Source organism: Esox lucius, chromosome 14 (assembly GCF_011004845.1).
Source record: "Esox lucius isolate fEsoLuc1 chromosome 14, fEsoLuc1.pri, whole genome shotgun sequence".
Lineage (NCBI taxonomy): Eukaryota > Metazoa > Chordata > Actinopteri > Esociformes > Esocidae > Esox > Esox lucius.
Window position 1 is genome coordinate 19,304,012 of NC_047582.1, and position 17,755 is coordinate 19,321,766.

The 17,755-nt window shown below is 42.7% G+C and overlaps 1 protein-coding gene across 1 annotated transcript; it reads right to left on the reverse strand.

Annotated features, from left to right (window-relative positions):
* Positions 1-1,893: 1,893 nt before the first annotated feature.
* smc5 (structural maintenance of chromosomes 5) lies at positions 1,894-15,433 on the reverse strand. The gene is made up of 24 exons (XM_010877877.5): positions 15,065-15,433; positions 13,406-13,547; positions 13,215-13,267; positions 12,953-13,115; positions 12,701-12,835; positions 12,450-12,590; positions 12,111-12,272; positions 11,937-12,008; positions 11,591-11,846; positions 11,110-11,264; positions 10,614-10,727; positions 9,754-9,848; positions 9,515-9,647; positions 9,231-9,404; positions 7,707-7,876; positions 6,629-6,752; positions 6,375-6,497; positions 6,153-6,281; positions 5,943-6,038; positions 4,655-4,759; positions 3,917-4,036; positions 3,450-3,629; positions 2,348-2,443; positions 1,894-2,270 (listed from the first exon to the last, which is right to left on the reverse strand). Exons 1-24 carry the CDS (start codon positions 15,235-15,237, stop codon positions 2,136-2,138), a joined length of 3,246 nt encoding a protein of 1,081 aa, XP_010876179.2. The 5' UTR covers positions 15,238-15,433; the 3' UTR covers positions 1,894-2,135.
* Positions 15,434-17,755: the final 2,322 nt, after the last annotated feature.

Consider the following 17,755-nt stretch of genomic DNA (forward strand, 5'->3'; position numbering starts at 1 on the left):
TTGGGCCGCCTACTCTCCTTCGTCCTATCGGTCAAAACTGGTCACAACTGACACATACAGGAAGTGACAGCAACAATGAGTTGCAGGGTTACCCCGACGCAAAGAGTATAGCTGAACGCAATGCCAGTGTTATACAAACTTCTACAAAAAATAGTTCAAAAATAAAAAAACTGCATAAATATGATTTTTTTATGAATAGTGCCACATCTTTCAAGATTGTCCAATGGGAGCATCTGTTGTATTCTCGCCCATTAGTGCTGTCAATCAATGTGACCCAAAGACGGCCAATAAGAGCTGCTAAAACGGACAAACTGTCTGCATGCCTATCAGCTCTTAAACCACAGATGAGATTGCACTGGGTAGTTTGTGTGCAACATTCCAGTAGTTGCTTATTTTCTGTGAATGCTCCCTAATAAAAGCAAACACATCAAGCAAAAATGCATTAAGATACATTTTCTAGATGCAGATGTTTGTTTTTGAGTGACACTGTCAATCACATGAAGTTACTTAATTTGGCAACTACAGTGGAGGGATGAAATGGTAATGAAAAAGATTCAAAAATAGCCAGCTTTAATTCTGTGACTGCTTAACATCTGCAAATAAAAAGAGAGCAGTCTACTTTCATCTAACACAAATGGATATAGAATAAATTGGACCTAGAGTGCAATGCCCACACTGGTGCAAAATCACTCTGGTCTGAACAAATATTCACATTCCGATGAACAAACAGTTCTGGAGAACCTTCCTTATTTCCCTGCTGTGAAGAATCAGTGCCATTAAGAGGGTATTCCTCCTACAATCTAGCTTCATCAGAATATCCCAATTTGTTCTTAAATCCTTTTATACAAAAACTGCACACAATCAACAACCCATTCATCTGGGATCACCAAACACAGAAGGTGGCAGCTCAGAAAATCCAAATGGAAGGGAGGACTGGCTCTCCCAAATTGTATACCTTACTATTGGGCTGCTAACATCAACGCTATTAACACATGCTTTGGGTTGATGCTGCTCCAGTTTTGTTGAACCTGAATAGTGAGGATTGCCATCCCTTTTCTATTGGTTCAGTGTTCATGTCTCTTGTTAATCTAGATAAATCACTTTCAATTCCCATTATACTTACATAACACACCCCTTACCTGTAAGCAAATTAAAGGTAATTTTCACCTTAGTAACTTTCATTCTTGCTCCCAATAGCAAGAAATCACACCTTGCCCCTTCTAATCTTGATAATGAATGGAGAAACCTTAGGATTCATACCCTTAAGGAATGTATACATAGAGAGAACCTTTATCTCCTTTTAATTACTAAGGGAAACCTATTACTCTCCATATAATAATTTTTGACACAGTTATCGACAGAAAAGAAAAACATCTTGTCATACACATTTTTCCTTTCTGTAAGATTTCCGTTAAATAAAATGTATTATAGTAAATATATATTTATGCCTCAATGAGCAAGAAAGCGTTGAAATATTTCTTTTGCTGAAATTGCAGTTAGTCAAATGTGAACATGGGTACATAAGGCAGCTGCCAGACAACCCTAGACCACATAATATGTTAACTAAAACTTTCTTGAAATATTACATAATTATAAAGGAAATGAGGGCAGCAAAGATCACTCACCAATGTTTTACACAAAAAACACCCAAATTGATAAAAAACCATTGATACAATGGGAGAAAGGTGTGGGAAAAGCCTGCCAAGCTGACATTGTCAGTGATTGATCTAATATCCTAAGCATTCTGCCAAGCGCATTCACAAAGCAAAAATGTGTCCATGCAAAAAATATTCTCAACCAAAACTAGAACAGAGCTTGCATCTTAATTGGTAAACAACTTTCCTTAGCAGTCCTACAAATCTGAAAGACAATTTTATCTGTGTATATCAAACATTATATACAAAACATTTATTAATTTGAAATGAGTACATAAAAACAACTAACAAACAGTGTTAGCGGGACCACAGCATAATATCCAACAGATTGGGCCTGTACATAAGAATTTTGGCACTAGATGGCGGAGAACTCTGGGAGAATCTCAACTTAATAAACCTTTTAGTAAGTCCTTGAGGAAATTAGGAGGATGCAAGAGATTCTCCCTCAGAAAAGCACTGGCTGATGACTCAACTCCTCCTTCACTGTTTGCCTTTGCGGCGGAGGCAACGTCTAATGAATCCCTTCTCATCCCACTTGTAGGGGGGCAGCATGTGAGGTCCATTGTGGACACACAGGACGGTCATCTCATCTGCATACTGGAGGTTCTGCAACAGCTGGACAGACACACAAACATTAATTCAGAACACATACATAGAACCGTCACTCATCACTTCTGCAGTGTGACATTTACCTTGGGTGTGATGAAGAAGTACTGGGAGGTTGTCTCCTTGCAAGCTGTCCGTACCACAATGTCAAAGACTCTCCTCTCATTGACTGGGTCCATACCCTGAGTTGAATGGGGAACAAATGCAGCCCTTGTGAATAAAGTATAAATGTGCAGGTGATTTTACAAACAAACAGCAGTTGTGCTGTGATGTGTGTGTGTGTAGGGGTCCAAATCAAACGTTTCACTGTTTAAACTAAAAATGTTGATGCACCAAAAAAAATTCAGATACAGCCCATATAGTGCCTATATAAATTGTAGCTACTTTTGAAGTACATCATGGGTCCTAGAAAGTAATATGTACACTACAGATATTTTTTAATTATGAAAGCTAAAAGGTTTATACAATAACAGCCACTGAAATAAGTCATATTAGGGTTTTACAGTGTTTAAAGGCACATTTGTTCTACTGAGATGTATTTCATAGAAAGCAAAAAATCTCTTTCACAATGTCAGATTTTTGATGAGACATTCAACATATGTAATTCCTTCATAGCCATAAGCATTCACTTCCTGAATGCTTTTCTATTCATTCCGGTGACTAGACTTGAATCCCTAGTCACCATAGAGAACACCTTCTCCAGTTCCTCCTTGATTGAGCCCACAAAGAATCGCTAAAGCACGAGGCCCTATTGGATAACTAATCCCTGAGTTCAGATACATACAGTGTACTTTGAGATGTCTCTACAACCTGACTATAGTGCACTTGTTACTTCCTAGAACTCCGCCAAACTAAGTAACCAGGCAACACAGGCCTTAGTCAAGGAGGTGACAAAGAACCCGATAAGTTATATTCACTAATGCCAAAGACAACAGCCAAAAGCCTTTCAACTATCATTTTGAAGTCATGGATGGTCAGTTCCATCGCTCTGTTATTAAATCTCTAGCCACATCCCACAGGATTCTACAGAAATCTGCGATGACGAAGCTTTGCTTAACTGCATACTCCCACTTAACCTTTGTTCACATCGATCTGGCTGCTGACCCAGAGGACATAGTTTGAGCCCCACTGGCTCACATAGGCACCGAGTCCTCTCTTTAGAGCCTTGACCATGCACGTCTCTCCTACCTGGTTGATCTCGTCCACCACCCGGAAGGGGCAGCGATTCAGCTCTTGGAGGGCCATGAGGTAGAGCATGGTGGACACGCTGCGCTCACCGCCACTCTGGTGATGGGCGGTGAGCTCGTGGAGCTGCGTGTTGCTGCGGAATTTCACCCGGATCCGGATCCCGTACTTATCATACTCCTCCTGCAGGGGGCAGACACCAGCCAGTCAGAGCCCTACAATCGCTGCCCTCCACAAAACATCAGACTGATTCCGTTGAAGGCTGAGGGTCAGCGTGCCCGTGCTCATCCACTGCACTTGACTGATTAAGGTCAGAAACAACTTGAGCCCTCCGCACCGCTCTGAATCAACCCAAACCGGAAGAAAAACGGTCTAACGGGAAGAGGATCTCTCGCAAGGAGACGAGAAAAGGAACAAGGTGTGCTTGTTTCCTCTTAGAACATGACAGAACAGATTGGGTGAGTCCGTACCTCGTTTTCTGAGTGCAGGTCCACCTCCCCGGCGCACTGCATGGAGCAGAAGAAATCGCTGAACTTAACATTGATCTGCTCTACCAGTTGCTTCAGAGGGTTTAGCCAGCGCTCTTTAGCCTGTCAACAGAGGAACAGAGAAGCCATCAGGTCCAAGACAGCACACCTGCACATCCACTGTCATGCAACTCCACTAGCAAAAACATGTCCATTACAAGCATGTGTGATACGAAATGTGATATTTCTTTTCATAATCCTTTTTAAATAAAAAAGGATGGAAACACCAGATGGTCCCTAAACAGAAGGACAGGGACATTGGTCACAGCCCACATGCATTTATTGACCTGCTTATCTTCTCATCATGCAACAACATTGGCTTAGACCAAAAGGTCATGTACTCTTATAATCGTCACCCAGCACAGCCAGAAGACTGGCCACCCCTTAAAGTCTGGTTCCTCTCTAGGTTACTTCCCAAGTATGTCCCTACCAGGGAGTTTTTCCTAGCCACTGTGCATTAATTCTTGTTGCTTGCTCTTTGGGTTTTCAGGCTGGGTATCTGTAAGAGCACTTTGTGACAACTGCTGATGTAAAAACGGCTTTATAAAATACATTTGAATGATTGACTGATCTTGCACCAGGGCACGTAAATCTTGCCTGTGACATTCATTCAAACACTAAAGTAGAGGGACAAATGTGGCACAGACTGATTCACCGGTCCCTAATCCATTAGTACAGTACCTCTGATATGTTCCGTCTATAGGTGTCCAAGGCCTTATTTTTGTCATCCAGCTCTTTCTCAAGGTTCTTTATCTCTTGCTCTCTCTTGTTGTACTCATCTACCACCTGGTGAATAGGGGGTTGAATGGTTGAGAAAATGCACACCAGGACTGTCATTGACAAAAACAAATATTGGTTATGCTATAGTGATCATTCCTTTCAACCAATCGGTTGAACATAACATTTATTTTCCCATGTTATGTTTCATAAAATGCAATAATAGCTTTATGCATTGAGCGTGTCTGATGCTTTAAACGTGCACGAGTAATGAAATAACTCAAAAGGAGACGTGACTATATTCGGAACCAGAGTTAACCAAAAGAACCCTTCACAGATTCTGGCATCATGTCCCTGAAGTTGCCAGTCATACACACAATCGCTGCTCAAATGCAGACTAAACAGTCTGCCATAAACTGTGATGCATTTCCAGAACGCAAGAAGCATTTTAGACCTGTGTTTGTTCTCCAAAGTCATTTTAAGCAGTCTATATATATGAATACCATGTCACTATCAGAATCATCCAGCCCAGCTACATGGAGCAGAGGTTTTAGATTCTGCAATTTGGAATACACTCATTTCAAGTTGGAGGGCAGTGCTAGATGCCAATTAGGCAGATCCACCCTTTCGTTTTCACAAATCTAATAAGATTATTTTCCATAGACACAATACATATAAAAAGGACCCATTAAATGTACAGTGAATTATTTTTCAGACTGCATTTAAATAAATAAAGGTAGGTCTAACCTGTGTCTTTCAGAGAAAATTAAACAATTGCTTTCAGCTCATTCATGCAGATACAACTACACAACTTTGCTGGCCAATGTCGATGATTGGTCAAATGTGTTTTTGATTCAGAATTAACAAAATGTTTGATAGGTCGCCTATTAAAGTTATAGGGAGCCTGCTTAATTCTGAGTTAGGCTACATGATTCCATTTCTTTTCCATTCAATATTAGACATCACAAGTTACTGCTCAAAACCCCCTTCACTTTCAAAACCACTGGTCTGGACAGACTATCACATACCTGCGGTATCCACAATGAACCCACGCATTACTCCAGGCAGAAATTAGACAGGTTATCATGTAAGAAAATCAATCATTTAAACTAGTAAAATATATTAGTAAAACAATAAAAATATCAGTCAACAAGAAGTTGAATGACCAAACAATCGACCAGTTGGCTTAATGGGGTCTACCGTAACGCACAGAAACACACAGGCGTGCGTTCTGAGGAGCCATCAAACTTACATTCTCACTGAGGCCAGTGAAGCACTCGGCTCTGGACCTCTCCTCATTCAACATGGAGTCTATCTCATCTAGAGTGTCAGGCAGCTGGCAGAAAGCCTGCACAATATAAAAGAATATCCAAATCAACTAATTGACAGATTAATGTGTGAAAAATTGCAGAATTCTTGGACAAGTAATGTGCCAAGGTGTAATGCACTGTTCTATACTGACCGTGTGTAGGTCTTGGGGTACAGCGCTCTCTCCTGGGTCCATTTTACAAATTTCCCTGGCCGTCCTCATCAGGCCCTTACACGTCTCCAACAGGCGGGCCTTACGCTGGTCCAGCTTTGCACATGCTTGCTGAGAAGGGACGTATGTGGAGAAAAAGAAACAGTGAAGTACACGGACAAAATACTGAAGTGTTTAATAGTTTCAGCGTGTTTGTGACCTGACCTCTAGAACTCTGAGCTCTGCTGAGCCTTCCCTGCAGTCGTTCTCCAGCTTGGTCTTCTCGGCAGTCAAACCCATTGTCTCTAGAGCCGTGTACACCTTCTCCATACTCAACTTAGCCCTGAGCTAAAAGAGCGGGACGGAGAGAGAAGAGGAAAAGGATGACAATAGATTGCAGCAAGTCAGAATAAACCGTAAACCGACACACACCACATTAGTCTGGTTGTGTATATCTGGCCTTAACTTGTACAGTGTACCTTCATATGGGTCATAAACTCAGCCACGATGGCGACCTTCTGGGAGTTAACTGCTGAGATCTGGGTCTTGGTCTCTTCCTCAGCCTTTTGTAGGTCAATGCCTCCCTGCTCCATCTGTCGAAGACTATACACACAGAAAAGGATATGGTGAGAGAATGAACACACGTCAAAATCCTAGTCAACAATGTGAGTAGGGTTGCAACTAACAATTATTTTGAAAATTGTTTCTGTCAATAAAAACAAATCATTTAAAATATAATAATTAAATGCAAGTGTTTCATTTGAAAAAAAAAAACTGATGTTTTGAGTAGTTTTCCTCATCTTGCATGATGCTTTCTTTAAAACAACTTGAGATCAGTTTGAGAGCAAATTGAGGGCAGTAACTGAACAAACCGAACATGTAGAAAAATAAAGGGCTTTATAAGGAGTATATAGTAATACATATTTTTACAGGGTCCCCAAAACAGAGATCTGGTTTACTTTTCAGTTTGAAACAGAATGAACTCCAACAAATCAGTAAAGACAGCTTATGTGTTTTGCTCTAACAAGTGAGAATTCATCCACAATTCAACAGTGAGCTTAATGAATCTGTACAAAATATTGACAAGCAAAAAATTAAAAAGGCATAATAAGTTATGATAATCTTCTACCAGGCAACTCTAAAATAGCAAAAGAACCTGAAGTACACAGACAACATCACTATAAAGATTTCAATAGCGGTAGACTTGGGAAGCATTTTGCTCTGATTTCAATGGACAATTCTAGGATTAGTCAACTTTGTCACCTAATGGCGGAATCCATCAGTAAGTAAATAGGGAATACGAAGTTACAAGGCTGATTAACTGGCTGATTAACATGCACACTTAGCCCACTTTTTTTCTGTTGCCAACTGTAGCTCAACTAAAGAAAAAGCATTGAAAGGCTGACTGACACACTTGTTTAATATGAACTGCTTAAACTCTGCCGCCAACTTGAAATGTTTTTCTTATTATTATATATATTTTTTTACAAGACTTAATGACTAGATAATGAACATGGGCCTAAACTGGATGTAATATTGGGGTTATGGAGTAGGCACCTGTCCTGCTTGGCGCTGATCTTCTGTTCAAGCTGTCTCTTTTTGCCCTTCAGCTCCGACAGCTCCTTTTTCTTGGCCTTCAGCTCATTGTCACGCCGATCCAGCTTCAGGACAGACTCCCGCATGGTACTCATCCGGGAATCAATGGCCTGCATACTCTTCTCAGCAGCCTGGGCATAGTCAAAGTTCAAAGGTTATACTTGACCTTGGTGATATACTGTAATGTAGGCCAAAATTCATCATTGTGTCCTTCAGTGGTATTACTGTGATCTATAAGGTGTTAGGTCAAAATCTGGAAAACGTAGTCTCTTGTGTAAAATGTAAAGCATACACCCATCAGCCATAACATTATGACCACCTCCCTAATATTGAGTAGGTCCCACTTTTGCCGCAAAAACCGCCCTGACACGTCAAGGCATGGACTCCACAAGACCTCTGAAGGTGTGCTGTGGTATCTGGCACCAAGACGTTAGCAGCAGATCCTTTAAGTCCTGTAAGTTACTAGGTGGGTCCTCAATGGATCGGTCCTGTTTGTCCAGCACATCCCACAGATGCTCGATTGGATTGAGATCTAGGGAATTTGGAGGCCAAGTCAAGACCTTGAACTTGTTGTCGAGTTCCTCAAACCATTCCTGGACCATTTTTGCTTTGTGGCAGGGCTCATTATCCTGCCATCGGGGAATACTGGTACCATGAAAAGGTGCACATGGTCTGCAACAATACTAAGGTAGGTGGTACGTGTCAAAGTAACATCCACATGGCAGGACCCAAGGTTTCCCAGCAGAACATTGCCCAAAACATCACACTGCCTCCGCCGGTTTGCCTCCTTCCCATAGTGCATCCTGGTGCCATCCAGGCAAGTGACGCACACACCCGGTCATCCACGTGATGTAAAAGGAAATGTGATTCATCAGACCAGGCCACCTTCTTCTATTTCTGATGCTCAAGTGCCCATTGTAGGCGCTTTCGGCAGTGGACAGGGGTCAGCAAGGGCACCCTGACTGGTCTGCGGCTACGCTGCCCCATACAGCAATTTGAGCTACAGTAGCTCATCTGCTGGATCGGACCACAGGGGCCAGCCTTCGCTCCCCACGTGCATCAATGAGCCTTGGCCGCCGCTTTTCCTTCCTTGGACCACTTTTGATAGATACTGACCACTGCAGACCGGTAACACCCCTCAAGGGCTGCAGTTTTGGAGATGCTCTGACCCAGTCGTCTAGCCATCACACTTTAGTCCTTGTCAAAGTAGCTCAGATCCTTACGCTTGCCCATTTTTCCTGCTTCTAACACATCAACTTTGAGGACAGAATGTTCACTGCTGCCTAATATATCCCTCCCACTTACAGGTGCCATGACAACGAGATTATCAGTGTTATTCACTTCACCTTTCAGTGGTCATAATGTTATGGCTGATTGGTGTACTAGTATACTGGTGCTTATGCAAATCTGTTTCAAAAGCATCCTTCTTTCTCTTAATGGGGGTGGGGCCTGCGGAAAATGATTGACAGATGTCCCTGGGGTCACCTTGATTTGCAACTCCTTCTGACGTTTGTCCTCTGCATCGACCGCCATGGTGAGATACTGGGAGGGACGCACGGCAGAGTTACTGGTGCTGATTTTGCCCGAGTAAAGAGACTTCTTCAGGGAGTACTTTTCCTCAGCTGTATAAAGCACCTTCAGGTAGGGCTCCTCAATCACCTGAGACACACGTGGTCCAAGGATTATTACTGAGGTCAAGTTTGGACAGGTTTACTTTCTTTTAAGTGAGGACGCTCCATCCCAACAGCCACTCTAGTGTGTGAAACTACCGTCTTGATCATGGCTTTGGTTCTATCCGTTCCCACGGGAACATCGTGGACCTTGTACTGGTTGCAGAGGTAGCTCATAACCTCTTCAGGAGCGTCAAAGAGCTCCCGCAGGTATGCAAAGAACCCAAAACGCCTACAAACAGGAAAGAGAAATGCATCTCAAACATTCAATAGAAATGGATGGGTTGGTGCTCGGTATATGGTCGATACACTTGACAGGATGTGACAGGATTACTCACTCGAGCGACTCAATGGGCCGTGAGGGGATCCGTGTGGCACCGGACCCGTCTGGAGCGAACACTGCATTCACCTTCAGGTTTTGTTTGTCACGCACCTGTGCACAAATCCATTCTCTTATTTTTCACTGTGTGCAGGTCTGGAATGAATACCTTTAACAAATGGCTCATGTGAATATCTCATGGCTCAAATCACTTTGTACCGAGGATTGTGACACTAGCTAGATCCAAGCAGGATCATGTTATTTTCTGATTTCACAACAGGTTGTGGTCCTGCACGCTCATTGGCTACCCACCGAAATGGCTAGTAAGATGTACTCGCCATTAGCAAAATTTACCTGCACTAGGTGGATGGCATATGTTAAAATTGTGTGTGCGTTCCGGCACCCCAAATAAATAAATAAATAAATAAAATATATATATATATATATCTCTATCTATCTATCTATCTATCTATCTATCTATCTATCTATCTATCTATCTCATATCCTATCAATGTTAGTTGCCTACTACTTGGCATAAAGTCTTGTCAGTTCCAAATCAACAAAATATTAGGAATTGACTCTTAATGGAACTGAACCCCAACACCCAAAGATGGGACAGGGCATGCAAGGAGTCACGGTTTGAGTTTGCACTGACTCTCCATCACTCACAAACCAAAAGATGGCAGATTGTGCAGCTGGGCAGGTTGACATAAAAACTGGGCCATAGCAGGAAATGTACACATCATCAAGTGGCTTCAAGTTTACCTCAATATGATGATTATTACATCCTTACTTGTGCATAAGGCATTAAAGACTGAATAGAAACCTGGTTAGAATTAAATTGGCTGTTCAGTTCCTTCATTTCTGGGCCACACTCACCTCTGCCATGAACTTCTCCATGTCCTCCCTCTTTTGGAAGACAAAGGCCCGCAGGTCATTGAAAGGAATGTGGTTCTCCACATACTTGGCATGTTCAGGGTTGCGGACACTGATCTGAGAAATCAAAATTACTCCCATCAACAAACAACATAAAAGGTGTTTCTTGACAGAGGAAACAGAACTGGAGTCTTTTGGTTTTAGGTTCAAATTATACAGTTCCAGTGCTAAAATGCTGTTTTCAACATTATAATTAGTGTCTATCAATAATAAGCTATATATATATATATATATTCTTGTCTGTAGCCAACCTAATAAACCTTCACATCTATAAGTTACCTTAGAGAAAACAACATGGTTCATTTAACATGGTTCATTTATAACAGCACAAAGGAATTGTAAATTAACATTCTTTCCGAATGGAGATTTCTGTTACAGAAAAGTGTGGAAATATCTCTCTGAATCGCAGAAGCTATTAGCCAAAATAGTGGGCTCTCACCACTAGCATCATGGGTTCATAGACATTGCCACTGAAGAGGTTTTTGTTTTGCCGCAGCCACTGAATGGCACTGTAGGTGTCCCTGGAGCGCCCTCTCAGCTTGGCTTCTTTGATCTTCATCATGTCATCCAGACTCCTGAGCTGGTTCTTCAACACTGCAGGAAACAAGCAGAGTTAAACACTGGCATGTGTAATCTCAGACCACGGTGCATTGAGTAGCTGTGCCAAGACAGAAGACAGTTTACAATATTACTGGCATTTACGAAGAAATCAAGAGAAAAAAAAGCCACTTGAGGATCCATTACCAGAACACTAAATACTGATGACATTGCAGAGGTTTACAGATGTTTACTTAAAGTAGACATTTCCTGTCAGAAATGTCAACAGTGTTGACAGCACTGAAAACCATTCAGTGGCTCTATGTAAATATTCCAGCGCAAGGTGTATCTGATATACCAGCCATGCTCAGTGCGTCTCTTACATGCACACTCTGCCATCAAGTTGTCCTTCTCCCTGCTCAGGTCGGTATTCTCTCCCTCTATCTCGGCTTTCTCCGCCTGGATGCGCTTGATCTCGCTGTTCACAGCATCAATCTGCGGAGTCACATCTGACACGTCGCCTATGTTGGACAGCTCGGCCCGCAAGTCATCAATCATGCGCCGGGTGTTACTGATTCGCTTCTGCCGGTCCGCCTCTTCCGTCTGCTTTAGGCTGAAGGCCTGCTTGATGTCCTCAATCTACAGGGAAATGTTTGACATGTTGGCATTTGTCGTCATTGGTTTCCAGGGGATATCACATTAGGCAGAAAACAGAGGACAGTGCCATACCTCTCTGTGCTTGCGGTCCAGGTGGTCCTGTTTCTGTTTACACTTCTGAGAGGCCTCCTTGATCCTGGCCGTCTGGAACAAACCCACAGAGTAAATATAACCCGTGCTTTAACGCAGGGCTGCGTTTCTAAGGCCTGTATGCCGTGACGATAAACGGACACCGCTGTGTGTTACCTTTTCCTTCATCTGGTTCTCGATAGGCCTCAGCTGGCTGTCTATGTGCTGGATCTTCTTCAGCATTGGGGCCTGGGACTCCCTCAACGTTTTCAGCTGCTTCTTGGCATCTTCCCTCTCCTTTTTCACCCCCTCCAGCTCCATACGGGCCGTTTCATACTCCTGGAGAAGACAGAGAGGGCTTATGAAGATTGTTAAAATGTCACCCACTCCTACATGCAGAGGATAACCTCCCTGTCCGGGATCTTCGAACACGCTTGTTCGGGCAATGGTCTCCGTTTTATTTCCCATTGTAGAGTGATGAGTAAACTGTTAGTAAACACGATGATAATCTCTCACCACCCAGGGTTTCTTCTTCTCCAGCATCTCGATCATGTCCAGGTGTCTCTTCTTCTCGTAGTAGCGCTTCACGTCGTGCTTGTTCCGTTCATTCCTCTGCTTAAACTTCTCCAGAGCACTGGCCTTCTCTTTGCACACATTCTGCCAAAGGATTAACAAGCTCAGCAGCGAACACGGTTTCAAAAGCTTATTTAAGAAAGAAGGAGTTGATAGTCATTCATCTGTACAGGTAGAGCTAGAACAATGTTCACCTCCAGTTCCCTCTCCTTGGTGCGGAATGTTTTTAGCTCACAGTGGAATTCGTACATCTCTGGAGGACCCACAGACTTCTCTGTGGCCTCTAGAAGCTCAGTCTTTGACATCTTGGCAAACTCCCCCACCTTCTCCTGCAATGTCACAGGGCAGGGGTCAAAAGGTGGTCAGATATGTCAAAGTATGTTGTTGTGTTTGAATTACAAAGAAAACGTTTATATGGCAGACACAACCTCAAAGTTTACACTCACCTGTGGCAGAAACTGGCAGAGGTTGCTCACTTGGATCTGTAGCGCCTTAACCTCCTCCTCCACAGCCTTCTGGCTTGAGTGTCTCCCATTCAGCATCCACACTGACTGGTTATTCTCCACGTGGATCTCTCTGTTGATCACTAGGTTACCCCTAGGCTTGTACCTGAGAACACAGATGGGGGTTCCATTCATGTAATTATACACAATATTGGAGACTGTCGGTAAATGTGCTGCTTTTCTTGATTCATCATTTCAGACTTACAATTCAATCTCAATTGATCCTTTGTTGCATCCTCTCTTCACATAAAGCCCAACCTAGACAGAATTTAACCAGGTTATGAGTTGAATAGAAAAACTATGTACAGTAGACAAAACTGCAAAAGGGTGTTTGCTGCTGACATATCCCAGACATAGTTCACTATTACACTTGTTATAGCTGGTCAGGAACTTCACCTTGTCTCCTCGGCCCAGGATGGCAGTCTTTCCTCCCAGACCCAGACATATGGCACAGACAATACTGGACTTCCCAGTTCCATTGGCTCCCACGATCATATTCAGGTTCGGCCCAGGGTAAACAATAGAGTGATCATAGGTTCTGCAGGAAGGAGAGAGCAGTGTCAGTCAGCTTAACTTTGGTGCAACATTAGCCGGTTAAAATCAACTGCACAAATTAGGATGAAGCCTAGCGGTGATGTGTCAGTAGTCAGTAGTAGTAAGTACACTGTTCAATAAATTAGTTATTGGTAAATCAGAGCTGGAAAGAACACAAAAAGAATATACATAATGCTAAGCAACATTAGTGTTGGTTTACAAAAACAACATAAGGGATATTTGTAGTTATTTTAGGTAATTGTCATACTATTCCAGAAAAAAAGCAGTAGAGTTAAGCATTCAAAGAATAGCCGGCATGTAGGGCTGACCCCATTTTATTTCAGTGGAGCCTGGTTCTCACCTGTACCAGCACCTGTATCCGGACTGAACATTTAAGCCCAACCTAAGCCTGGTGAGCTGAAAAAACAATAACCATAGACACCTGTTCCTAAACGAATTTGGCAGCTATTAAGTTGATAGCACATGTACCTACTGAAACCAGCTGACATTGGTTAGTTACAATACACAGTTCAATTCATTATAATATATTTGGAGTCAGTTTTAACTTTTTCATGGTAAATTATCTGTCTGCAAAAACAGCAACATCCCTCTGCTGGCATTAAAAATACAGACCTGGATTTCTTGCAATTTTGATCTGGATGTGTAATATGTTGCTTATGTGCAGCATCTATTAGTAGAAAAACTATCATAGCATCTCTTAACAATGTACGTTTTAAAGAGAGTAGTTTTAATAACAAGGGGAATAGGTACATACGCCGGGACGGACAAAATAAAAACCTAACAATATATATTGCAGAGCAATTATCAGACCCAACGACTCCCAGAAGACGACGACCTACAAAACACCATAACGGATCGCCCATGTTTAACATTTGGCAGCTTAAATTGTGGGCTGAAGGCATCCTTTGGCTTTCTCTAAACGAAAACCCGTCCCGGTGTAGGAAATAGTTTGAAAGATGACTCATCAGATCAAATTACTTTCTTCCATTGCTGAGGGGTCTTCGTTTTGTATTCCTTACACTAAGCCGGTATAGCTGACATTTAATATGTATTGCTAATTGGCAATCAACTCAATGTGATGTCCGCATCTGCGTTTGTGATTGCTGTGTAACTTTATAGCAACAGTTCTTTTCCATGCGCTGTTTATGTTATTTTGGCCATCCACTGTATATGACATACACAATCCTTGGCTTCGGGGCAAGTTTTTGGCTCCACTTAGCACTACTTTTAGATCCAGTGCCCAAAAATCCCGCATGGTATCTTTATTTAAGAGGCATCGATTATTAGCTAGCTAGCTGAATCAGCAGACATCAACCCTATTTAACAAACGCTATGCTAGGAAATAAGAGACCTGTAACATCATTTTGTACGTCACTATCACGTAGCTATTGTAACCATGCACGGTCGATTAGATACATAGGTTATTGTGAGTAAGCTATGCATTTTGTAGCTAGCTAGCCATCTTGGTTTTCTTAGAGTTGTACTGGATGTTTTACTTACAGGAAGTTATGCATTGTGATTCGAAGTATTGATCCTTTGACGAATCCAGTCTCTTTGCCATCTTGACCATCATGCGGGTCAGTTTGAGTAGCATATGAAGAACATGCTTCATTATTTGAAGATTGTGTGTTCTTTACGTTACTTATTCGTTTTCTTTTGCCCAGGGAAGCCATAATTAGGACTTTTCTACTTGAGGAAACGGGTGGCCGCGCAACAACTCGCGCCACCACTGTTGACTAGTGATGAGTCATTTGGGAACGAACATTTTGAACAGCCGAATCGAATAGGTTAAAGGAGCCGTTCATTTTGCCCCATGATTAAATGTTTTGATCAAACATGGATTATTAGCAAACAAATTACAATAATATCATGTAAAGATTACATCTCCGCAAAGAAGAAACAAAAACTGTGAATTGCGCATTTCGGTGTTCAATACGCTTTCTTCCTGGAGAACGTCATCAGGCGATCTAACAGTGAGCACAAGTACGATGTTTAAAATAAATTATAAAATAAAGAAATATCCATAATATATCTGCAGTAACAGCGGAAGGATAGTATTTCACAACATTTAACAGAACTTATTTTGGGTCCATACAAAAGCACATCCTAAAATGCTGAATTTATTTTGATGTAACCTAATGGAACATGTATTTCACGATAAAACATAGTTGTAGCCTTTGCATTGGACATGTGCAATTTATGTCACATTTCTTGGGTTATTTTTTGTAATTATTTAACAAAGAGCCATACGTAAACAATTGAAACGTGTTTTTCAGGTGAACAGAGCCACTAGAGCCGGGTCACCGAAAAGATTCGGAGTGGTGTGGACTCTTTTCGATTGATTGGATATTCATCTTTTTCGCTGGGGTGTGTGGTAGGTTAGCATTTAACGTTGATGGTGCAGTACCGCCACCTACTGCACTAGTGTAGGTCTTCTTCTTCTCTTAAATTAGTGGCTGATCGCATCCATTGAAGGTGCATATACCACCACCCACCGTAACGGAGTGTGAGGCCGCTCACGGCCTGCCTTTCCTATATCCTCCCGCTCAGACCTGTAGCCCTGAGAAATCGACGTACAGTCTTAGCTACCATCCCACTCCCCTTCCCAACCCCCAGCAACCCCTCTACATCCCACTTCCCCCCTCCCCTCTAACCTTCTCATACAACCTTTCCCTCTAAACATCATACTGCTCACAATACATCAACACATGTTCAACCGTTTCCTCCACTCGACACCCATCACACAACCCTGTTTCATGCTTACCTACGACCTTCAATGACGTGTTCAGTCCTGTATGCCCTAACCGTAGTCAACACCACATCACCTTTTCTCTCCTACACCCCATATTCCTCACCTCGACCCTCACTGTCCGCTGGACCCCATAATACCCTCTCCCCTTCCTGCTACCATCCCACTTCCTCTGCCAACAGTCAACACCTACCCCCTTTATCAACGTTTTAATTTCCCCCCGTCCTAACGGTACCTGTACACCTACTCTCTCCTTCCTGCACCCACTCCTAGCCAACCTATCAGCCCCTTCGTTACCATCCACACCAACATGAGCCGGCACCTAGCAGAACCGAACCACCACACCCATCCTCTCCAATCCCAACAACACCATCATCTCCACCAACAAGTCACCTCTGTCTGATCTTCCAGTCTGTAAGCTGCCTAACACCACCACTGAGTCAGAACACACCACCACTCTCAAGGGTCTCACCTCCTCCACCCACCTCAACCCAAGAATCATCGCCACCATCTCTGCCGTATGGACAGACACCTGGTCTGTCAGTCTCTGAGGCATCTCTACACTAAATTACACTAGTGTAGGTCTAAGACCGGAAGCAACTCAATCTTACTTTCCAACACTATTAATAAACGAGTGGAGGTTTGTGATAGTTATCTATTATTCTAAAAGGGATTTATGTTTCTAATAGGGATATCTCAGTATATTATTTAAACTCCTGTATGTCCTTCTCCCTCATACCAGATATCAGTCTTTTTTCTTCATACTGCCCACATCAATGTGATGTCCACACTTGGCACATGTCAATGATGAAATGCCTCCTAAATGAACATTTTATAGGGGCATTGTGTAGATTTGTTTACATTATAAAATAAGGAAATATCCATAATATATCTGCAGTAACAGCGGAATGATAGTATTTCACAACATTTAACAGAACTTATTTTGGGTCCATACAAAAGCACATCCTAAAATACTAAATTTATTTTGATGAACAGAAGGTGTGGACCTTCAGCATGCACTGGGACGGTTTGCAGCCGAGTGTGAAGCGGTGGGGATGAAAATCAGTACCTCCAAATCCAAGGCCATGGTCCTCAGTCAGAAAAAGGGTGGCTTGCCCACTTCAGGTTGGTGGACAGTGCCTGCCTCAAGTGGAGGAGTTTAAGTATCTAGGGGTCTTGTTCACGAGTGAGGGAAGGATGGAACGGGAGATTGACAGACGGATTGGTGCAGCTTCTGCAGTAATGCGGTCGATGTATCGGTCTGTCGTGGTGAAGAAAGAGCTGAGCCGCAAGGCGAAGCTCTCGATTTACCAGTCAATCTACGTTCCTACTCTCACCTATGGTCATGAGCTTTGGGTCATGACCGAAAGGACAAGATCCCGGATACAGGCGGCCGAAATGAGCTTTCTCCACAGGGTGGCCGGGCGATCCCTTAGAGATAG

What these genes read in the sequence shown, in the direction of transcription:
- smc5 (XM_010877877.5), bottom strand. Translation starts at nt 15,237, where the DNA reads ATGGCTTCCCTGGGCAAAAGAAAACGAATAAGTAACGTAAAGAACACA. An exon ending in CTTGATGGCAGAGTGTGCAT is followed by an intron (nt 11,265 to 11,590) that starts GTAAGAGACGCA and finishes TGTTTCCTGCAG; the next exon opens with TGTTGAAGAACCAGCTCAGG. An exon ending in CGGCCCATTGAGTCGCTCGA is followed by an intron (nt 9,648 to 9,753) that starts GTGAGTAATCCT and finishes TCCTGTTTGTAG; the next exon opens with GCGTTTTGGGTTCTTTGCAT.